Source organism: Chelon labrosus (assembly GCF_963514085.1).
Source record: "Chelon labrosus genome assembly, chromosome: 17".
Lineage (NCBI taxonomy): Eukaryota > Metazoa > Chordata > Actinopteri > Mugiliformes > Mugilidae > Chelon > Chelon labrosus.
This window is the reverse complement of record NC_140350.1, coordinates 5,759,565-5,783,939: the sequence shown is the minus strand read 5'-3', so window position 1 is coordinate 5,783,939 and position 24,375 is coordinate 5,759,565. Positions and strand designations below refer to the sequence as shown.

At 43.4% G+C, this 24,375-nt stretch overlaps 1 protein-coding gene across 5 annotated transcripts; it reads right to left on the bottom strand.

Moving 5' to 3' along the window:
- Nucleotides 1-3,456: 3,456 nt before the first annotated feature.
- kdm6bb (lysine (K)-specific demethylase 6B, b) lies at nucleotides 3,457-23,069 on the bottom strand. 5 transcript variants are annotated; one of them, XM_084564780.1, is made up of 22 exons: nucleotides 22,859-23,069; nucleotides 20,579-20,716; nucleotides 18,454-18,510; nucleotides 18,228-18,351; nucleotides 16,896-16,952; nucleotides 16,522-16,741; nucleotides 16,167-16,412; nucleotides 15,870-16,025; nucleotides 15,516-15,797; nucleotides 12,707-15,309; nucleotides 12,503-12,629; nucleotides 12,014-12,119; nucleotides 11,179-11,384; nucleotides 10,219-10,397; nucleotides 10,072-10,140; nucleotides 9,836-9,984; nucleotides 9,641-9,755; nucleotides 8,668-8,855; nucleotides 8,374-8,515; nucleotides 8,155-8,281; nucleotides 7,902-8,072; nucleotides 3,457-6,918 (listed from the first exon to the last, which is right to left on the bottom strand). In XM_084564780.1, exons 4-22 carry the CDS (start codon nucleotides 18,344-18,346, stop codon nucleotides 6,895-6,897), a joined length of 5,286 nt encoding a protein of 1,761 aa, XP_084420906.1. In that variant the 5' UTR covers nucleotides 18,347-18,351; nucleotides 18,454-18,510; nucleotides 20,579-20,716; nucleotides 22,859-23,069; the 3' UTR covers nucleotides 3,457-6,894. The 5 variants fall into 5 exon arrangements, with proteins under 5 accessions (XP_084420906.1, XP_084420902.1, XP_084420904.1 ...); XM_084564776.1 differs by having other exon boundaries at nucleotides 10,072-10,397; XM_084564778.1 differs by having other exon boundaries at nucleotides 10,072-10,397; nucleotides 18,472-18,510.
- Nucleotides 23,070-24,375: the final 1,306 nt, after the last annotated feature.

Here is a 24,375-nt window from a genome sequence, read left to right as displayed (position 1 = left end):
TGACTCCAGTCCGAGATATGATTGAGAGCGTGTGAGTCTGTATCCTGTGCCGCCTCCGACGAGAATGCACAGAAAGCGGGCTGGGCCGTGGTAAAGGCTGCTGTTAGTGTCTGGCCAGGCGAGTAGTGGAGGGGGGTTCCGTGATAACCCCTGAAAGCAGGGGGAGGGAGGAAAGACTGTTTATTTGGATAGATTAGAGGAGTTAGGGTGCTGCCCAGTCCACACTTTACACCCTCGCCGAGCACTTTCTCTACTCCACCGTCAAACACTGATAAGGTTTCATGATTCAGAACTGATTCTAAATGAGTTTTCATGCTAAAAGAAAAACCTGCACATAAACCATAATCGGGGCCAAGCTACGATCACAATCATTCTATAGGAAAGGACAGCACTGCTCAACCACTCTGCAACAACAGAGCTGTGAAATAAGAAGGTACGTGCAGAGCCAGGGTTGCTTAAGATTTGCCTCCAAAGCAGGAATGACAAAGGTTTGGCCCTTGACCTTGTGATGAAAAACAGATCTCTGTCTTTAGAAAACACAAGGAAATGAGGATGGGGGAGAACATTGACTAATTTGGTGGGGGGAAGAGAGACTATCATGGGACTGATAAGAAACCAGAGGGGCTCAGTTCAAAGGGTGAAATCGGCATTTCAATACAAGTCTGATTTTTTTCCAGCTCACTCGGGGCATCGTTGTTTATTTGTTTCTTCACAGGGGTAGATACATAGACTCCCTGGGGAGAATAAGAACATTTTAATAGTTGGTACCATAGAGAAATGATCAAAGAGCTCAGAGGCATTAGTGCTGTGGGTAAAAAAAAGAAAAAAGAAGAAGTGGTAGCGCTGGGTGTTTTTGTCATTAACAGTGCCACAGTGAGCTGTTTGTATGACGGGGTCTGAGGGGGCTGGTAGAGGAAGAGCAGCCTTCCTGTCCTTGGAAGCGGGATATCCGCTGCTGTGTCCACGCTCTACGGTGCGATGTCCTCATGTCTGCAGGTTTGGCAACCTCATGTCCTCTGAGACAGGGACACAAATAAATGACACTCTCATTGCGGCCTTTGCCCTAATATTGTTTCTGTTTGCTGTTTAAAGGTGGTCTACGTGTGTTATTTTAGTTCTTAGTCTCTATGATTGACAGTAAATAGACATACATTCGATCAGCCACAACATTAAAGCCACTGACAGTAGAAGTAAATAACATTGACCATCTTGAGACAATCCAGTGTCCTGCTGGGAAACTTTTGGACCTGGCATTCATGTGGACGTTACTTTGACATGTAGCACTCACCTAGACCAGGTACCCCCACCCCATAGCAATGACACTGGGGGCCATCCCCAGCCGGATGCAGCCTGACACAGACACAAAAACAATTTAGGAACAACTAAAAAAACATGAAAAACAGCACAAGGTGTTGACCTGGTCTCCAAATTCACTAGATCCCAAACTGATGAAGTATCTGTGAGGCCCCTCCCCTCAAAGACCCCCACTAACAAAATTCTGTTGCCAGACACCACAGGACACCCTTAGAAGGCCCATGTCCATTCTCTGATGAGTCACAACCGATTTGGAGGCACAAAGGAGACCTACACAACATTAAGAAGGTGGTCATAATGTTATGCCTGACCACTGTATGTCATATAAATAGTGGCAGTGTGTCCCTTTGATCATTTCAGTCAATGATATTATTAATTTAATATCATTCAGATGATGGCTTAATGCCGCCTTTGAATTACTTTGCTTCTTGGCTACAAGGAGCAGCTGCAACTTGTAGCTTTGACAAGATGACATCAGGAAAATCCTGAAGGGAAAATAAATGAGTAATACCCTCTCCTCCCTCCACATCCACTCTGAGGGTAGTGAACTGGTCCAGTGGAGCTGCTCAGTGGTGATCAGCTGCAGTCTGACAGAAGTGTGTCAGGGGGCACACGTAAAAATAATGTATGGTCCGGTATATTACTGTCACGCAGATTTATGTGACAGTAATATAAGTTTCAGAGGCACCCAGTCTTGATATGCAGGGCAGCAACGTCATTGCTGCAGGCAAAGTGGATGGAGTGTCCTCCTCAGACTCCATGCTAACAGCTCCATGAGTGCTTTGAGCTACATGCTAATGTCAGCGCAGTGGTGCTAACAAGGTATATTATCCATAAGAATCATTCTAGCTTGTTATCATGCTAATACACAGTGGACACCCCAATGGTTTTGCCATGTTTTTGTCTTAAAAGTCAGTATTCAGTGTGGATGCTGAGATACTTCTCATAAGAAATTCAATCTTTCATGTGCAGTGTTAGTGCTACACAAAAAGAATATTAAGTCACCGCCTCCAGGCTCCATGGATGTAAATATAGTAGTAGTAATAGTTGTTGAGATATTTCACTAAAAGCCAAAAGTGCCAGTCTATTGTTGCTGCAACAGGAAAACTCGGCATGATTCATCTTCTGGGAAGAAGAAATGACTGAACACAATGTCCTGGCAAACAGTTTGTGAGATATTTCAGGTTGGAGAGAAGTGGTGCATGATGACTGATTGACACTGCTGAAAGCCATGCTGCTATCATGACTAAAACGTTACAAGGCCCAGACAGTGTCCCTAGGAGTATCCATGTCTCTGCAAGATGATTCTGCTGTAGTGAGACACTATCAAAACTTCACACTGAAATGATGATCCTGGATTCTTCAAGAATTAGGTAGAGAGGTTTCATGTATGTCAAGTAGATATTAGTTTGGGCCTGATTTTGTCTTTCTCTGTGTCTCCGTGAGAAACGATATTGTAGCAAAAACACAAGATTTCAAATAAACTGTGAAAGAAAACCGGTGTTGCCGACATTCCGCCTCTAAGGGCTGATTGTGAACCACATCAGACCCCTGTCGGAAGCTTCTCTTACGTTCCAGCATGTAATCTGACCTCAGAAATATTTTCACAATGACAAATGTAGACCAACATGATTCAGGAGAGGTTTGTAGCTCTTCCTGGCTCCCTATCCTCCGAGCTAATAGTAGCTCTTCCGGTTTCCAGGAAGTTATTTCCCTTCACAGAACATTTGTGGCAGGCAATCGTTGGTGGTAGGGTTAGGGTATTTCTTTTGTTTAGTGCGTCCGCAACCACCAGAACACAACTATAAGTAGCCCCCTAGTTCTTATGGAGTGTTCAGACCAGCAGTGAGAGAGCCAAGTTACAACACCTTTGCTACCTTTGTTAACGATAGTTTGAAATGCTTCAGTGGATATGAAGCGACACACCGACGTTGCCACAAGTTGGGAAAGAGGAGCGACATGAAAGCAGTGCTCGCCTCAACTTTTTTTGACGCATCTCAGATGGGGCGATGTGTCAACCAGTCAGGCTGGTTGCTTCACTCATTGCCATGTACAGTGACACTCAAACAGGATCTTGGCGACAATGTTGTAGCTTTTGTTGCTCGTACTGTCAGCGCACCATTTGGTCTATTAAGTAAGTATGCTTGCATATCTTTTTTCGTCAACCTTAGAGCCCCCTTGCGACTTTTGCCATCTACTTTAGGAGGGTCACAAACCACATGTTGTGAACCATGGATTTAGAGTACTCTCAGACAGGACTGAAACCGCAACAGCAGACTGCACCTGGTGAGACTACAGAAAGAAAACCAAAGCCAAACAGACATTGTCGAATAATTTATCAAAACATTTTATTTCCTTGAACAACAATACAATATGTCACAGAAAAATCACAGAGGGATTTAAGACAGGTCTGGCTCAGGTTTTCTTCTATGTGAGTTCTTTTTGAAACAATAAGTGCAGCATAAATCAAACAAGAGAGGGGAAAAAGAGCATCATTACATCCTCCAAATAATACTAATAATGAGGACAACACACAAAAAACCTCGACGCCATTACAAGTCACATCCCTAAAAGTCTCTGCAAAAGTGTCAAGAATTACAACTACTGCTAATGCTCATCAGAAAACCACTAATGCCTCACACGATTATGAATTTCATACAATGGAAAAAAAGGTTAAAAAAGATCTTGTATTTATCTGTTAGATACAGTACAAAGACATCATTCCATTTCTGTTCCCAGTCAACTGTGTTGAAATGGTTCTAAGCACCAAATGGTTTAAGTTGTATCAATGACTTATGTTCATACATCATTATATGCTGTTTAATGAGGGGGCATTGAGGCAAGGAGGGGTCTAGCACCATGAGAATTAAACCGCCCCCCTGATTGCACTTCCCCTATCCACACAATATGACCATACTACATTTTTAAAATACCTTGTAGCCTCTCATCAAGTGAAGTATCCTTTGATATGCAATAAATATATAAGAAAACAACCATGTACAGTATAAATAATGTCACAATTTACAATTTTCCATTTTCTCTGTAATCCAAAAAACAGAAACTGACAACAAAAAGAGGTATAAAAGTGGGAAGAAATTCCCATTGCAGTAATTTAAACTAGAGTGAAACTGGATATTTTTTAGGGTGTATTATAATATAGCAACAACAAAAAAGAAACAACAACAAATGACTGAGGTGGACAATTTTGACCATTTACAACTTAGATTTCTGATTGAGAACAAAACTACATAAGCTTTCTAGTAAACCTCAAAAACAGATATATTATGTACATGAGATGGTGTGCACAGACTGGTATGGGCAGAGCTGTGATCTCGAAGCTTGAGTGGATTTTGTTGGAATTATTGAGCCATCCATTGAAATTCAAAAACAGATGTGAATACGGTCCAGTGCGGTGAGTAATAAAGACATTATGTGTGGATTATTGTAGCAGAAACTGCACGGCACAGAGATGCCAAATGACATCTGAAGTCATTTAGAAACAGTGCACTGACGAGTAAAATGTATAATCGGCATAACCATAGACTGTGAATGAAAGATTGTGCATTACCACTTTAAAGCCTTCATTTTTGCTTTTGTCCATAGCCATCCCGTTTTTTTTTTTTTTTGGAACCAAGTAACCACATTTGGACTAGAAGGAGGAGCTGGGGAGGAGCGAGGGGTTTATCAAACTGAGAACCAGACCTGTTAATGATCTACTTAACTATGAAATTATTTTTCTAAAAGATTTCCAGCGCACTGATCAGAAGAAGTGAAAGTAAGCTAGATACATGGTAAAGACTTAAAATTTGGTGACTTAGTATTTTAGAAAAACAAAGAGATTTTTAAATGGGAATCTATTGCACCACCTAGTGACAATCAGCGGTATTGCAGTTTAAACTACTTGTGCAATGGCATCACTTTTCAGAGTCAGAGGCTATATCCATCTTTTATATACAGTCTATGATCATGATTCCTAAAACAAACGAATAAACTAATATTATAAAGGATCTGTGCCAACCTTGTTTATGTTAGACGTTTAATAAAATTGGTCACTATGGCATTAGAACGTGTTTCAAATTCCCAAAAACAATCATAATTAGTATCAGTCAGGTTATAAGTTGTCATCCTTGCATTGGTCCTTTGTGTAACCAAAATCAGAAGGGGAATTCAAAATACAAAATAATGACCAAAACTGGACTGTTAAACAATGGCACCTGGGCCTTTCATGTAATATTTCAGTTCATCTGTTCTTCCGCGTTACGGTTCAACTGGAACTAATTCAATATTGTGGCAGTGCACGGAGCTGAACCTCATTGGGACGGTTGTTTGGTCAAACTGTGAAATGCCCTGCAGCCTGCGCGTCCGTTTGGCCTCACTGGTTTTTGCATTATAAGATTATGATTGAGTGTCTCTTTGGACATGTTACTTTATGGGCACTTCAATGACACAAACATCAATAGTGACTCCCTCCAATTTTATTTTCTCTCTCTCTCTCTCTCTCTCTCTCTTTCTGCACCCCGTCTATGCACACCACTGTGTATTCCATAAATTCATTCACAATTTACAATTCTTTATTTTCTTTTCAACAAAAGAGGTATAAAACTGGGACGGTTTGACCATTCCAAAAATAAAAACGACAATATGTCTGTTTTTCCGGCGTATCATAGAAACCACACCAACCACCGTTTAGCTGGGCTTTTGAAAAAGTAAACAAATATTTTTCCAATTTCCTCTCTACACACTTGATTTTCAACTAAGAATGAAACCATATTAGTCCTCCAGTAAACCCGTATTTTAGAGAAACTGATAACAGTTGTTGATTTGTTTTATTTTAGTTTTTTTTAATACTTACATAAAACCTTATTTTTGTGTGTTTAATCCTCTAATTACCTCTCCTCTAAATACAGTTCACAAGGCCAATGTGGTGTACTTCTAGGCTGGTAAAATATTTTAAGTATCTAACGAGAATAAATAAGATTGGAATAGCACCTCGAAGAGTTTACAGACAGGAATAACAAATGTCAAGAGTTTACCTGAATACCAAACAAAAACAAGAACCAATACGATGCCAAATGTGACAATCAGCTACTTCTCCTGTGAAGTGATTCCCCTGCTGGTACGTTAGGATCACAGCAAATTCATGGACATATAGAATAACTAGATTGGTGTAAAAAAGTTCTACTGAATTTGCATAAAAGTACCTGAATCAATACACAGAACCGGCTACTTGACGCTTTTGAATCACAGCAGTGTCCGTTGAACATATATAACCTGATTTTCAGTGCTAGCAGTGCTCACATTGTTTTCTTTTTGAACTCGTCTGAAATGCTTTTCATGAGAAGAACCAGTCTAGTCATTCTATTTCAAAACACACGTCCAATCAGCAGCTGGTATGGGGAAGACAGTGAGCTATTGTTGGATTGGCTGAGTATCCATACCTTATTGTGTGATGTAAACAATACTGAGTAAACGTGATTGGCTGATTGAGAAAGTGTTAGCAGGAACAGATTGCCTTGAAGACAACATTTGTGCTGCCGTTAGAGTTTTGGTTTATGGCTGAAAGACAACGTGGAGGAGTCCTCACTTTGAAAAGGGTGATGGAGTCTGGAGGAGGGAATAAAAGAGGAAGAGACAGAGCTCAGCTGGAAGAGCAATAAACAAGTATTTCAAACACAAAATGTACAACCACAAACTGCATATTTTGAGGCATAATGATGGTATTTGTGACATTATATGCATTTTCCAGCTGTTGCTTAATTTATTTTTGTTGTTGTTGACTAGTGTTAAATAGTTTGTGGTGCAATGTGGAATTAATCCCCTAAAATATATAAATTTTACACATTTTATTCAGACATTAAAAATACAGTGTAAGAAGGGATGAGATCATATACAGTATGACCTTTGTTGCAGGTTGAATGTTCAAGCATGTCAGCCCCCCATGCTTGTTTTCTTTACATTATTGCTGACCATTTTCCAAAGCATAGTGTACGTCTTAACGTGCAACTCTTCGTCTGGGGGCGGTAACTTGAGTCGTATGATCCTGCAGGAACTTAAAATCAGTGCTAGAGACAGTTGGTGACCCACCGCAGTGGACAATAACTTTGCATCACCAAACTTAGATTTACTGTTTCCTGGCTGTGAGCAGAGAGCGCTTCAGGGAGGATTTTTACGCCTTCATTAATCATTTAGCAGATGACTGGAAACGTGGGGGGAGAAACACGGGAAAAAACAGGCAACAGGTTTACAGCTGCACTGTACTATTCATGCTTGGCCAAAGGCTGTTTTGAAAAATCTTGCTTTCTTTTAACTATGTCTGCTGCCAAGATAGAAAGCAACTACAAGCAAATAAGGCATTTAATTTCAAGGCACCAACGAGGTAGAGCCTGACTGCTGCTACACTACTGCAGAACAGAAAAAAAATGAACCGACAGCTGCCTTAAAGACATAAAATCAGTCTAAATTCTAATATTGTGGATCTTTCCATAACAGACAGTAGTAATGTAAAATTGTAGTAAATGAATGGAATTGTGATAGTTCTCATTTTGCTTCCAGCTTCACATTTATGACTGAGATATTTAAGTACATACCAGCACAAAAGTGTCGTAGATCCTCATCAAGTCCTCTACTCGATACTGTTCCAGCACCACTACCCCTGCCAGCAACGGGCTCTTAGCTCGGGCACAGTCCTCACAGTGCACCACGTAGGTCTTTTTACTGCTGTTCTCACTGGTCACAAACAGCAGGTCAAACACCTCCACCTGCGCAAACACGGTTTGGAGCATTCAGGTTTGTTTCATGTTTGCATTGCATCTGAGCCACAGCAGAGGATGATGGACTCACATCACAATCATTGCAGTAGTAGGCCGGCTCGTCCTTCACACGGCTCTGGTAACAGATTTTCTTCCCTGCAGCCACCAGCTGGTCTCTCAGAATCTGGATGTGCTTGATGGACTGCATCAGGCAGTGTCTGAGAGAGACAGGAGAGCAGACAGAGTTAGATGTGAACAAATGCCCACTCTCACACACACACACACAGATGCGTGCAGACACATATCTTACTTGATCATCTTGAAAGTATCCTGATCTGTGATTTTGATGGTGCGCGCCACGTTCCAGGTAACGTGGATCATGGGGACGATTGACTTTACCTTCTTCACCTCGTTCCACTCAAAGCGCTCCAAGGCCAGTTGATATTGGTACGCTGGGCGGGTGGAAAACACAAACAGTGGAGTGGTTGAAACACAGCTGCACAGTTAACAGTATATTTAATTTGTTGTTTGAGAGGAACAACACCAGACAATCGAGGTTCCAGTTCAAGTGTTCTCTTCATTTTGGGTCTTTGTTGTAACTCACAGTTGAGCGGTCCAACATTCCATGCGATGTTGTTGCACCAGCCCACTGCCTGGACCCAGTGTACAGTTCCTGCATTAATCCACACCAGGTCTCCTGGCCTCTGAATGAAGCGGTACACAGGGATGTTGGAGCTGTAGAGGTCTTCTAGGACTGGCCACCAGGACCCTGTAAGGTAGTCTACTCCATGCCTGAAGGAAAAGACAAAGCAACTTAGTGGAGACAGATGGCTTTTACTAGGCCTCGCTGTCAGACCTGCTCAAAAATAACATACACTGAGTAAATCTCAACAACTACGGGGTTTATTTGTATAATCTTTGTGTAAAGTTTACTTCAGAAGTGTATGAATGGGTCAGGTCAACACCTTGAGCTGTTCTTCATGTTTTTTAGTTGTTCCTAAAGTGTTTTTGTGTGTGTGCCTATGTCAGGCTGCATCCTGCTGGGGATGGCTGCTGCCATCAAGGAGTGTCATTGCTATGGGGTGGGGATGCCTGGTCTGGTCTAGGTGGGTGCTACATGTCTAAGTAACATCCACACAAATGCCAGGTCCAAAGTTTCCCAGCAGAACACTGTACTGTCACTGTCATTTACTTCTCCTGTCTTAATGTGTATGTTACTATGTCAGAGACATTGTAGATGGTACACAACATAAATTTAAGATTTCATTTCTGTCTTACAAAACTGTACATTTTAACAGTGAATATTTTGTTGGAATGATGTAGTGGCAGCCAGAATAACATCTTTCTATTACCTGTACCTAGACTAATGCTAATAAAGTGAAGCATAGACTGAATGTTACGGGCATTTAGCCGTGCTTCTTCCTGTTGGGGTATATGCTGCATGTGTGGGTTGCTTCATGGTTACCATGCCCTTACATTTTATCACCAGATGCCGAGTAGCCCATTCTAAAGAGGGCTCTTGAGTTCTTTAGTTCACAGCTTCATCTGTTGTTAAGTTTAACAACCCCTCAACTCACTTCTCGCAGAATTTGTTGATAGATTCCCAGTAGTGTTCATGGACGGCAAACCACTCACAGTCACCAGGCCCGATATTGATGTTGACGGAGCAGAAATTGTTGTTTTCTTGATGACCTGATGAGACATGCAAGCCGTTAATTCATTCAAAATCAGAGACTCCTAAATACCTAACCGTAGCATATTCCGATACCGACCTGGCGTGCGGCTGCCTGGCACCTTCATGTAGAGCTGGACAGTGTTCATGCCCAGGATGGTGTGACCGACATGACTGAGCATGTTGTTGCTTGATTCCACTCTCATGAAAGCTGGCAGCTTGAGCAGCTCCTGCAGCTGTGGCTTCCACCTTGTTAAAAAAAACGGCAAGTGATGTGAGACAATGACCCTCAGTGAGCTCAGCTGAAGTGGGCGGAATTTAAAAACAAGATCTCACCTTTTAGGGTCAGAGAGGTCAATGTTGGTGCCAAATTTAATGATCTTTCCCGCTGCTTTCTGCTCTGAGCTGTGGGGGGGAGAAGAGTGAGGTCTGAGATGCGTATTGTTTAAAGAGTAAAACAGTGAATCATGAGTTTGTGCTGACCTGAGTGTGCTGGTGTCGTGAACAGGGTGGGCTTTGCTGAAGACGGGAGGAGAACTGGCTGTCATGTTCATTGAGGTGAGACTGCCTTTACTGTTGGCTAATGCCAGAGCAGTTTTTGTGGTGGCAGGTGAGTCTGAGGTCTGCTCCCCTTCCTCCTCATTCTCACTCTCCTTCTCGTCCTATAACACATCTACATGAGCTTAGCTGACAGCATCATCAGGTAGTTAGCTTATAAAGTTCGTCCTGGACAGGGACTCAAATCACTGTTTCCTACCACATGAGTTGATTTCATTAAATTCGTGCTTAGTTCAGCTATATAGTGAAAGTGGAACTAAACCACATCAAATACAACCACTAGTATTAGTAAACAAAACCAGCCCTGAAACATTGTTTCACACCGGAAAGTGTTCAAAGAGCTTCATATACTTTTCAAGAATACTATGCTTTCAATGTTTCTTTTACTCCCTATTCTAGAAGAAACTCACAAGGAACTTTTAACATTTTTCTGAGGAATCAACAAACTTTCTTCTTTTCTACACCTGAACTTGCCATATAAAGCTACTCACAAATATTCCTAAAAAGAAGCAGTCGCAGGGGACGTGACATTCACAGAGATATTGGACAAGAGAATATTATAGTCTTCAGTAGCCTACAGGGCAACAGTGGCTGCCTCTGGACATTAGCCTGCAGCCACCACAGTCAGTGGCTCCGAAGTAAGGAATTTACTAATAAGCACTGACCTGTAGAATATAACGTGGTGAGAAATGCCAGAAAGATCATAAGCTATATAAAACCTCAATGTGCCAATTTAGAATAGAGCTGTTCGTAGGAGTGGTTCTGTGTCTGTAACTCATTAAAAGCATTTAAAGCAGAGTCGGTTTTCAAGCTGATGTAAGTCAGTTAATAACGCCTTCAGTTACCGTGTGTGTGAATGCATGTGTCATGATAGAAAATGTCTACCTGCAGGCTCTCCTGGAAGCTGGAGGCCTGGTACTGGGCGTATTTGGCAATGGTGGTGTGCGAGCGGCTGCTTTCACAGGGCCACGTCTGCGCCGAGCCACTTGGATCCCAGTTCTCGTCAGCAGGCTGCTGAACCTGAGTCCTCACTTCCACTGCGTGGTCCGAATTGGCCTCCACCAGAGATTTGGTGGAGAACAGACCAAGGTCTCAAATAGGGAAAAGAAAGCAGAGATAATTATAAGACAAATACAAATGTCTTGACAGATTTTGGTCAATTTTATATTCATCAAGACACTGGGCACTTTAAAAACACTCAAAAAAGTTGCACTAATCTATTTTTTCTGGCTAAAAGCTTAAAATACTTGGTAGTACAGATACACAGAATAGGTGTAGAAACAGAAATAAGCTGAGTTTACCTACACTGACGGTTGTAAAATACAAACACTGAATAAGCAAATGTATTCAAAGCAACAATCCTCTATCAGCGTGCAGCCTCCCAGTAGCCCAGCCACCACGAAACGATAAGGCATTCAAATATGGAAGATAATGACACAACGTGACGTGGAATGACCGTGTAAACGTGGCACTGTGTGGTTCTTTGTTGGCAAATTCTCTACACAGAGTTTTCAAAGCACAGTATTTCTTACAGGCGACATGTTTTGCCAAGCGAACCCAGAAACCAGACGTATGATATGCTACATGCCCAGCTGAAGAATCAGTGCCTTCTTTGCCTTTCTATATATTACTAATCACTAAAAACATAACTAAAACAAATGTTAAGTTAAGAGTTCAGTTTGAGTAAAATCACTGAGATGAGTGTGGCGGGTAAACTTACTAAGGCGGAGGGAGCCAGCAAGGCCCCTGATTACCGTCACAGCATTCTTGGGATCAGTGCAGAACTGAAGCAGAACCGGACTGAAGGCGTCCCTCTTGCTCTCCAACTGCAACACAGTGTACGACGAGTGGTCAAACACAGCAAAGGAATATATTTGTCTTGACAGCAAAAATGCAAAATGCTGATGTTAGGTTGGAAGTGTAGACGTAAATGTCTTGAATCAAAGTGCTATAAAATGTCTCTCTGACGATCTTTTGGTAGGGACAGCCTCTGTGAGGCTTGGAGCTAAATGCTAACACAGGCATGTTAACATATTAGCTGACCACATTCAGCATCTGATTTGTACTGACTAATTAGAGCTAACACCCATCAGTCCCCCAAGTCTCACTGTAAACTAGCACGATTACCAAAGTCAGCAGGGAAGGTACCGTTCATCTGTCAAGAGCTACGTGACATTACTTGCTACTGCGCTAACAAGTGTGCACTCACATAGATGCTTGGTGTGGGAGGGTTCAGCTTCTCCCGAGGAATGGGGATCTTGACGGCAATGTTGGGTTTAACAGAGAAGGTTGGAAGTAGGTATGACTCCTTGAACTTCCCCTTCATCCTCGTCCCCCTACAATAAAGATAATACAGCAATTGAACATGACACCAGACAGAAGTAAATGAAAACTCTCGTGTCTGAGCACTCACTTGCATGCTCTGATCACTTCAGTGGCCGAGTTGTCGATGCTGATCTTAGAAAGCGGGATCCTTTGCTCCTCCACCTCTGATATGTTGAATGTTTGCCTTCCAGCGCTCTCGACTTTAATCAAGAGGATCTTTAGCTCCTTAGACAGGCCCATGGACAGTGCTTTTAGTTTCAAGGGGTCCACTGGAGTTGATGAGCAGGGAGGTTTACTTGATGGTGTCGGAGCACCTGTTTTGGATGTACTTATTGTTACAGCTGATACCGAGTTTGAGGTGTTGGTGTCTGGGTTCCCCGCTGCTGAATTTGCCTTATTTTGTACCTCACCGGCCTTTTCTTTCTTCTCAGTCCCTTTCTTCATATCCAATTTTTCTCTCTGGGTGTCTTTGCCATGTGGGGTTTGATTTTCCTGAGCAATCTGGCCCTTCGTACTGTTTTTGAGAGGTCTGGGTGAGTTTCTGGAGATGGCTGAAGATGAAATATCCCTTACTTCCTTATCCTTCATTTCATTTTCCTTTGTTTTGGAACGGATGACCTTGCTTTCTTCTGTCTTGATCTTAATCTTGATCTCTCCTTCTCTTCTTCCATCCTTAGCCTTGTGTTTTCTCTTTCGCTCTGTACCCGTGTGTTCAGTCTCTTTGCTGTGTCCTCTTTCTTCCTTGGTAGAGACAGTAATGAGGCTGGTGAAAGAGGCTGTGTGTGTTGTGGTCAGTCGCAGCTCCGCTCTCAGCGACCCGTCCAAAAGAGACGAGTCTGTTCTCTCTGGCAGGATCTCTGTTTCATTGTCCCCTTGCTTCTGTTTTATATCAATCTCGGTTTCTTCCTTCTTTTCCAGCACTGGTGTGGTGTTGGTGACAGACTCACTCAGATCTGTCTGACTGGGGAATTTTGCAAGTGGTGAGGTAGTGTGAGTTGGTGACTGATTACCAGGTTTCGAGGATGCTGCAGGATCGGATTTGGGGGAGAAATCTGGATTTTCAAGACATTGGATCTCTGGTCCTAGTTCAAGAGAAGAAGAATATTTCACCCCTCTTGTGGAACTGGCAGGAGGCCCACCGAATGGACCTCCTCGACATGTGACCCTCTGGCCTTCGAGGAAGGTGACCAAACTCTTGAAGACATCGTCCAAACCTGCTTTATGGTGGTGGAGCTCATTAAGTAGAGAGCCAGACGTTTCCCCGCTGCTGTCCACCTCCTCATCATTTTCTTTCTCACAAACATGTTTTGTTGTACAAGGTACATCACAGATATTAGACACATCACTGTGACACTGATCATCCAGTGTTCCCTTACAAGGCTCCTTATTCATATGGTCATTGCTTTCACTTTCTACAAGAGGAGGTGAAAAGCACTGGGTGGGGCTGGGCTGGAGGACAGGTCTACTTAACACTCCTTTTTCTAGCTCCTCGTCTTCTCCCAGAACTGATACTGGAGAGCCCTGCCAGCTGAGTACAGGAGGAGTGTTGGCAAGGTTGTCTCCTATTTCCCTCAAATTTCCCAGCACAGCAACAGGTTGAAGGTCTGGGGCATTGAGAACCCCTCCCTGCCCACCTTCTTTTTCTTGGGTGGGCTGCTCTAAGCTAACAGAACATGCTGTACTGAGAGGGGCCAAGGCTTTAAATAAGAGAGAACGGAATGTGTCATCAGGTTTTGTCCTTTGTCCATGCTCTGATTGGGTTGAGACACTGGTGGGCTTCTTGTTGGTCTGACTGGGGCTGGTTTTCTTGGGGACAGACTGTACTCGATGAGCCTTGGGTTTCAGGGAACTGCTGTTCTTTTTGGGCATTTTGTGATTTTCAGATTTGGAGCATGGCTTTTGTGTAGCGCAACTGGAATGAAGAGTACCTGTGGACGGCCTGTGGGATGTCCTCACTGCTTGTCCACCCTCCCTGTGCCTGTGTTTAGGTGCCGTCTGGCATTGATTTTCTGAGGAAGCCTCCATTTTACCAATTTTGGCTTCGTCTGGACAGGTTGAAGCAGAGATGGAAGGAACCATTTTCTTTTCTGTGACTTTAGCGTCTGTGCCAATTTTTTTTTCCTTTTTAGTGGATTTTTCTTTTTTCTTTTTCCTCTCACCCAACCTTTTTTCCTCTTTTTTCTTCCGCCTTTTTCTTTCCTCACCCTTTCTATTTGTCTTGAGAACTTCAACCTTTCTCTCGTTTTTCACCGGCTTATCTTTTAGCTTGTACTCAGGTTTTTTGTGTTCTAACTCCTGCTCATCCTTATTTGCTCTCGACCTGTCGTGAGGAGACTGTCGCGAGCAGAGGGGCTGGGGGGTCTTTCTATATTTAGGGTCAGAAAGCCTGGCCTTAGAACCAACGTGAGATGTGGTAGATGTGATGCTGGGTCTCTGGGTTTGACTGGGGCTTTCTTGGGCTTTCTGCTGTCCACTGAGGCCGGGAGCACACTGCTGAATGACTGATGGATCTTTTCTGCCACCGGCCGCTGTGTATGATGAAGGACTGGGAAAAACGCCTGGACTGCTGGAAATAGAACCTCCCTCTTTAGGACTGCAGTGGTGGGATGAATAGAGAGCAGAGTCCACACCAGAAGACTTGGAGAGGGCTGGATCCCTTGAATTTCCCCTTAAATGATTGCGCTGAGTTTCCTGCAGATTTCAAGTTATATTTGTTAGGGTTGTTTTCTTCAGAGATTGAAGACTCAACTATGTTTAGGTCTGTATAGTATGTTTACTTTTATACTGAGATAAAAGATAGTAGAAAACTTGGCCTTTTTAATGTGTGTAAAATGAAACCTTGGATAAATCCTGCGAATGCATACAGATTTATATGTGAGCAAATGTTTATCTCTTACTGTGCTTTGTTTGTGGTGATGGCTCCGTGAGTCTGTTCCCTCCAGAGGCTGTAGCAAGGTGTTGTGCTGCGGGGGCCTGGGGTGGCCTGTGTGCCGTTGATGGTGGTAATGATGGTTTTGGTGGCTGTAAGGCACACGAGTGTGGTCTGCTGGTGAAGATGAGATTTTCCGGTCGATCTTCCCTCTGCTTCCATGATGTGGGGGTCTGCTGCCGCAGCTCTGGTTCAGGGGTGTTGGGTTATTGAAGCCATGTCCTCCAGCTCGCGGTTTAGCAGAGGTTTCCTGCAAATTTCAAAAACAACAACATAAATAAACTGTATCATTAGTAAGTATTCAGAGGTAATGCAAGCTTACCTGTTGCTGTGTTGTTGAGGTCCTGTGGTCAGAGTGGTGGCAAGGACCTGCCCTGTCATTAAGAGGCTTCCAGTCATCGTGGCTGCAGTGGTGGTGGCGCGGTGGTGATGGGGCATGGGTGAGTAAAGATAAATGTCTTGATCCAGGGTGAGATGGCTAAACAGAGAAGCATATACATATTGTCAAACAGTTTGCCAATGGAGGGCGCTGTTGTACAGTAATGAAATAACATATACAGATGAACAGGTTGTGTTTAAATGAAATTAAGTCTGTTTGTGTAAAGTTGAACAGGTTTACCTGATCAGGGCCAGAGTCCCTTCTCCTCTTAGCTGGACACTCACCCCTTCGGGCTATAGGGTGCTGTGGGGGTGGACTGTGATGGTGTAGCTGCTCTCGCCGCTGGTGGTGGGCCGGCCGTTTCCAGGGTCCTGGTCTGTTGTTTACCATTCTTCCTGGAAAGCTCCTGTTGCAGTCTGAAGGGGCCCATCTCTCTGGTGGAGACTGGAGATCCCTGTTGTTGCGATGCAGGCGAGGACCCCCGTGCTGACAGAAAGAGAAAAAGGACACGCATGATGCAAAAAAAAATCTTCAAGCTTTGTTGCTAATACAAAGGCCTTTCAGGATGACAACGTTCCAGATCGGCGGGTCTCACCACAGAGTTGCTGACATTGTTGTCCCAGTTTGTGTAGCGTTCCCCTGGTCCCGTTGGATAGCTGTTGTTGGTGCCGGCTCGGTTGTGGAATGAACGGGTAGAGTTGTGATGCCAATTCTGAGCCTCAAACGTTTGCTCCTTACCATCCCAAATTCGAAGCTGCTGCCGCTGCCCCTTTGAGATACCCTTTTCCTGGACATGGTTGACTGTCCTGTCCCCCCTAAGAAAAACAATTATGCACAGTAAGACACAAATTAGATATAAATGATAGCAAGACTTACTTTTACTATTCATGAAATGGTTTTAGCAACAAATACATTGTGCAACTTCCCTTGAATCCACACTACTTGATCGATAACCACAGTTTCACTGACCTGTTATAAAGACGACTTGATAGTAAATGATGTGACTGATTGCGCCCTTCTTGGCATCTGTTGTAATGAAAAAAAACATAGAGAATCGATATTGTCTCAAGATAATAATCCAGTTCATGTGAAAATCTAGCAAATCTGGGAGCTCAGACACTTTTGCGAGTCACTAGAAGGAGATCTGAAGCCAGACCCTCATTTTTTTTTTCTTCACTCTTGACATACCAAGCTGTCACTTTTTCTTCACACGTTTCTGCTGTGAATATATATTCTTTCTCTGAACGCCTTAATCAAGTGTACCCTCACAGCTGAAAGCGACTTTAGAAGTCCACAAAAATGAGACACAGCATCCGAATATTTCCTTAATAGTGCCTCTAATTAACCATGACTGATTAAAAAAACATCCACTTTTGTGGCAATTAACTTATTTGACCTCACTCAGTTGCCACAGCTTGTTAATTAAATGTAGCTGCAAGGATCATTTAACCAGAGGGGCATGTTATAACTGTGACCCAATTGAACTCTCTAAAGAAACAACTTGATAAGTCAATCAATTCTGTCTCTTACTTTTCCCTAACATTTCCTCTCCACACAAAACATCTTATCCGTTAGAGTTCAGCGTCACATCTCTTTATCAGAGTCACAACTGTTTATATTTACCAAAGCCACAAACAGATACGCAGTTGCAATCGTATTCCTTTGAGCTGCGCTCGACTGAATAGTTTGACTGAGGCTCCTGTCAGCTGCAACTGAAGATGCCACAGTTTCATTCACCACAGTCCTGCCTGTTCGAACTGCACATTGGCTCATTCTCACAGCTGCAGCTGAAATAAGAGCTTTTCATGAATATGCTCATCAGAGTTTCAGTTAATCAGTCAGCCCCATAAAGTGGTGCTTATTTTGAATCGGCCCAGACAACGGGTGAGGTTCCACCTGCTGGAATGACCCGTGTTGAGGATGTTGAAGATTCACGTTACTCCACACTACCAACTCCCACTCAGTTTGAATTTATTCAAAAATGTTGCATTTTTATAGTATCTGCCTTCTTAACTGCTTCAGCCAACAGCGTCTCCCATGACAATGAAGGTTAGTGTAGTCTTAGTGGGAGTTTTGGCTGGCGTTCAAGACTTCAGTTCACACCGGCATAATCAGAACAGAAGTGGAAAAAAAAACACACAAGCACACTCACACACTAGAGTACAGTAAATGCATAACAGGCTGCATCCGCTGCATCTGAAATCAAATGTGTGACCCTTGTTAATGGAATACAGCCCTTTTAGAAATAAAAGGTTAAAGTATGGAAACATTCAAATATGTTGTGATGCTGCTGCCGCTGACCTTTGTGTGTGGCTCCAGGGGCGACTGTTTACAGGAGCCCATTGTCCTCTGTTAGGACCTCCAGCTGGATAGGAGTCCCATGTGTTACGGCCAGAGTAGAGCTCTGCTGGGTGATACATGCAGCCTGCAACACCGAATGTATACAGCGTGAAAATACTGTGACACTACAGAGTTCTCCAGTGGTGAACATAACATGCAATGCTTGCGTTGAAACAGTCATGCCTACACAAAGTACAGTGGTTACCAGTCTTGGTCCGTGTTTGGGAGGCCCTCTGCTTCACACCTGGGAGCAAAAAGAAGCCACATGCTTGAGTGAAACTGACAGAGAGGCAGAAAAAAAAAACATTAGGGCATGTCTACAAATTATTTGCATTTGTTCCGACTTCATATAAATATAAGCTTTTTATCAGGTGGGTTTGTGACCGAGCCACACCAAACTGTCCTTTTGTGTTTCAGTAGCAGATTTAATTCCTCATGCTGTATTTTCTGCTGCGCTGTATCTGTTCATATCATCAGTCAGCCAGAGCTGCATTGTGCACTCAGCCTCTCTAATCACTGCTACCCAGAAGCCACCTCAGCCAGTGGCAATCCAATGATAGAAAGAAAAAAAAAAACATGGCAGTAAGACCGAGGACCATGGCAACCCCACTGTAAGAGGAAAGAAGGGAACGAAAACATGGTGGCCTGCTGTGGTGTTTTTCTCACACTTCCTTTTAAGCCATGACTCCTTCATTTACTGGGGGAACTGGTGGTTGTTGATGTGACACAAATCAACATCACGTACCCTCAAGCCAGCTAGTTCAGCAGATCTATATTTCCGTATATACAGTACCACTTACTTCAAGCACACCAACTTCTAGATGCATAGATTTTCCTCGCTTCAAACTAAATTACTACACATAGTATTTTTGTTACCACAGACAGAGAAGATGGTTTACTGTCTCTACAGCTGTTGCGTTGAGGTGACCTAATGTAAAGATGTGCGTAGAAGATAGCATAGCTGTACTGGTGACAACCTTTCGTGTGCATGCATTTCCCACAGCCATTTTTAAATTCTATCAAGAACTGCCGCACAACATTTTACCACTTCCCCAGTGGTATATTTCTTTGTACTAAAAGTTGGTTCCACAGGTTTGTTTGTGGTGAGGCTGCTGCAGCTGTGCTATATTAACCTTTCTGCGAGTGCTCAATGAGAAGTAAGCAGCCTCTCTGAGAGGTTGCTAGAGCAACTGAAGCCAGACAGTTCTTCCTGCTGTGGCTTTAGGCTTTTTAGACTCAACTGCATTTAGATGTATTTTTAGAGCAGAGAGAGGACACAACAGGCCTTTATGTGCGTACAATGTTACACTGCAAACATACGATGAAACAACACCGCAAGCCTCTGTTTTCACATGCAACACCGTGCGCCTTTGGTGGCTGCATAAAGCTGACACAACATCCACACTAATCCTCGTATCACCTCCTGTTCCACTAAACTCTGCCGTTTCAACAGACCAGCTCTCTGAGTGTCTTTGATTCTCTACAAATGCTCAAATGATCTCTTCATCAGAGTAGTAGTACTATGTGTTTTTTTTTTTAAATTTGAGACACGCCTGTTTGGGTCCACAAATAGCGGCTTAGCTTAATGCCACATTGTTGTCAGCTCTGAATAGTGACAAAGATGTTCACTGTGTGCTTATTTCAAGCTGATTACTTGTAAACTGTGCTTCATAGTTATTATTATTTTTTTTTACAACATTTTTAGACAAAGTGTTGCAGCTGCTGTGATTGTAACCCTCGGCTTGCTAGTGCAGCATTAGGCAGGGAGTAGATATACCATCTGTTGTTGACCCTCCTCGCTGCTGAACACTGGAACGCACACTTTAGTTACATGGTCGTAGGGGGAGCTGTCAGTCAGCAGCAGCTTAAATTTGACTCTACACAACAATGGCTCCATGCTTCCATTATTAAACCCATGTGTGCAGGGTTAACTCAAGACATCTGGAATTCAGCTCTGAGGCAAAATGATGTAATGTGCAAAATGGGTTAAGTTGCTGTTGGCTAAACTCACACTGAGATAACCTTAAAGAAACTATGCGAAGTGCAAACAGTCCAGTATGTAAGAGTGCCATGTATTAAATACCAGCTGTTGTGTTCCTGTGAAGTGTGCATGAATGATGCTTTTCATTTGTTACGGTGTCAGGTGATCAGTTGACACAGGCGATCCCTGCCGCTGCATGTGTCAAAAGTAAACATGCTGCAGTTTAACCACACACTGATCCCGTTTGCAGAGTGTAACTTGGAGACGTTTATTTGAAACCTTAGAAGGAGTCTGTGTGTGGGGTGGGTGTATGCATCCATGTGAGTCTTACCTTGCAATGAGTGCTGAAAGAAAAGGGGGAGACCGACTCTGTGGTCCAAATTCAGTGATGCAGTTGGTCAGGAATAGAAAGACAGCAGACCCGTGCAGTTTCAGATCCCTTTAAATAGGCATGCTCATCCTCTGCAAGCTGGCAAATACACACACACAGACACACACACAGTGGAGAGACTGAGGAAATACCATAGCCAGTTGGTGCACAGATGTACAAGACAGCAAGGTTTTACTGTTTCAAATCAGATCTTTCCCCTGTCCCTCTGGTATAGTAGTTGCCGTTCTTTTAGTTCCAACAACAGCTGCACAATGTTGCACTTCTCTAGACAAAGAAAGAACGTGCAATGAGATGTAAGAAAGAGGAGAGAGAGAATATGGGCCAGCACTCTCTGACAGGCATTCTTTTCTCCTGCCTTTCCTCTTCCTGGCCATGCTCTATTGCCTTTGCTATCTTCAATACTTGTTTCAACAAGGCTCCTTTTTTTCTTGATACCCAATATCCCAGCCTCTTGCTTTCCCTTTCAGGCAATGTGTATGGCTCTGCCTATGCCTCGCCCTCCCCTTTCTCTGCACGCTGTGTCCTTGTATCCCTGGCAACCGATGATATCATTTAGTCCAGAGCTGGGAGGAAGGCCTCAAGCAAAGAGGGGAGTGTTTGCATTTGTGTGCGATTTTGACATGGAGAGAGAGAAACGGGGGGGGTGGAGACAGTCTGTAGGATTTAGTGTATACGAATTCCCTGTTCACTCTGTTTAAAGGTTTGCAGAATACACTTAAATATGCAATGCAAAGAGCTGCAACTACACTACAATTGGAGTGTAGGGGCAAACTGTCACATTCATGCATGTCTCACAGCATGCTCGCTGCAGTGAACCGCTGCAGCTGTGCATCTCGTCTTGAGACCTTATGTGTGAATGTGTGTGTATGTAGTAAGAATACCGCTCCAGTACCATAAAAGGATGGGCTGCAACAGAGCAGACATGCCTCTGGTGGCACCTAGGCTAGCGAACACGAGGACCAGAGATGTGAGGAGAACAGATGGAGGGAGAAGCAACAACGTACAGACAGACAGACAGAGGCTGGACAGGCAACCCACCCTGAATGCATGCACGTGCATGATTTTATTGGCCACGGGCCTGAAATAGCTTCATGATCACAGAGAAAGAATGTACAGTACAAGCCTGATATCAATCACATTTCTAAAAATAACATCCCTGCAGCCCCGCTTCCCTCCGCTCTATCCCCTTCTCCCTTTCTATAATAGCAGCTTCTCCCGGCGTATGCTCCATAAAGCACAGCCCTCTGAGGGGTGCTGGAATGTACCAAGGCAAGGTCAAGAACAAGAAAGAGGGGTGTCTTTTGGAAAACAATACAGAATGTAGAGGTTTTTTGTGAACAAAGACAATGAAGCAGGTTAACAGGTTTGGAGAAGACAGTGAATGCATGAGCAGGAGTGTGTGTGTCAGACAGCTGGGCTGTGTGTGTAACGGTAACCTAGAAATGCACATCCAGGTAGACGTCTAAGATGACAATCATATCAGCTGAAATCATACACCGGTTTCATGCTGTACGTTCGTGAAAGTAACTATAGATGCCCTTTGATGATTCCTCGACAAACAAATATGTATGTCAGATATAAAAGAATGATATTTGGGCAAATTATTATATTAAATACACTGTAAAAGCAAAATAAAAAACAAAAAAAACCTGTAAAATGTGTTTAACAAACTGAACTGAACTTTAAGTGGAGCTGACTGCTGTATGTTACACTGACACAGTTCAGACTCTTACTCCAAATCAAGGTTAATCATTCCACTTGGCCACACTGTAGCTTCTTAGCTACTACTGCACACCTCACACACAACACACACGCACACAAGCAGGCTGTTATTCAACAGTTTTGTAGAGCACAAACGCGACCGCAACACAAGTGCAGCCGCAACAGTTCCCCCTCCACTACATTCATCATTTCACATCTCTTGCTCCTGCGCTCAGTGTGTCTGCACGTGAGCATTGCATGTGCATGTATGTGTGTGTGAGCTTCATGCATGAATGTGCAGCAGTCTGCAGACACACACTGCAGTATGTTCAGCCAAGACAGATCGTTCAGAAACAGTGACAGGGGAAATTCACAAAATGAACAAATGCAGACCAAACACCAAACAGAAAAGATACAATAACATGCACACACACTTCTTTCTCAGTGTCCAGTGCATGCAGTATATTTCCATTTAGCCATTAAAGCAACATCAAGTTGCTCCACTCTAGTTCTCTTTACCTCTTTTTTTTTTTTTTGTCTCCGTTTTCTTTGGTCCACACGCCCCTCTGCTCCCCTTTTCCTCCCTTTCACTCCTCGCCACCTTGTCTCACCCGATCCTCTCCTCTGTCTCCTTTCTTCCCCTCTCCTCCTCTTCCTGTTTCCACTCCACTCTCTGATGCTCAGGCTCTCATAGCAGACCGATCCATGTGTAGAGACCGACGGGGCGGGACGACGGCCTGCCAATCACGAGACCCGGGCCAATGGGAGGCGAGAGATTTCTTATCTGTGACATTTTGCAGTGAACAAGAGGAGGCAGTAGGAGGGGAAAGCAGCAGACAGAGAGAAATAAGAGGGGCTCTTTATTTCCCTTCCTCTGTGTGAGTGTGTGTATACTGTATGTGTGCGTGAGAGGAAGTTGGAACACAGCCAGTACAGTAGAGGAGATATTTCCAATCCCTCCTTGGCTGTAAAAGAATCTCTATGGAGGTGATACAGGAAAAATATGCAATATCATGCATGTTACCTTACTGGCAATATTTTTGTGTTACAGCACTCTTCGTGTTACCACCTATTTTTTAATCCTGGGAAAAACGAAGGTGTTAGAACTCATAGAAACACAGAGCACAGTGTGCGCATGGGCTATGCATTAGTTTCTCCCATTTCTGCGGCTCCCGAAGCTGAATACCCTGGCACCTTTTTGGATGAACTGAGGCAGAGTGAAATGGTGACAGAGGGGCTGCCAGTGTTGGCTGAGCTCAAATGTCAAGTGACAGGATAACCAGGGGAGGTGGGGCTTACAGCTCTCGGTTCATGAGGGAGGGTCTAGCCTTTGTGGCTCACAATGCAAAACAACCACTCACTCCTCTGCTCATTTCACCCGTCGCCGACCAATAAAAAGCAGGCAAAGCTTCGAGCCCTGAGAGCGCAGCGAGTGGCAGAGACCGAGGGAGAGCTGATGAGGAGCCAGACGAGTGTAAGAGTGAAATGGAGGAAGCAGACTGCTGACAGATTTTTTTTTTTTTTTTTTTTTTTTTTTTACTTCTGAAGTGCCTTAGCAACAGCCCCCGATCAGCTCAAACTCTATTGGTCAGCGCTCTAGCCCATGTGGGTATTTGGACCAATCAGCAGGCTTTGGTGCAGAACTAAGTGGGGATAGCTCCATAGGCAAGAATAGCTGCTAAATGATGCCCCCTGGTGGCTGAGTGAAGGAACAGACTCTGTCAGGGATGCGTTTGCGATGTTGCCTGTGAACTTCAAAAGCAGTAATACTAATCTGGATTTCAGTAAAAGTAATGTTTGTTAAAAAAAAAAAAAAATAATTAACAACAAATGTGAAAACAATTATAAAAACTTAAATAATATACATAAATGTACATTGTTGAAAAATAACACTGTGATGCCTAACATCTACTTAGATAAATTCAAATTCTAATCGAATTGGCCTCAGGCTTCAGACTCATTGAAGAGTGTCAAAGCGTTTACACATTTACGAGGGAAGAGTTTGAGGTTGGATTATAAATAATGTTCATCATGAA

Coding starts and splice junctions, on each gene's coding strand:
- kdm6bb (XM_084564779.1), bottom strand. CDS start 18,346: ATGTATCACCCAGCAGAGCTCTACTCTGGCCGTAACACATGGGACTCC. Junction 16,026..16,166: donor GGGACTCTGGCCCTGATCAG/GTAAACCTGTTC, acceptor TTCTCTGTTTAG/CCATCTCACCCTGGATCAAG. Junction 8,073..8,154: donor ACTACTGCAATGATTGTGAT/GTGAGTCCATCA, acceptor GTGTTTGCGCAG/GTGGAGGTGTTTGACCTGCT.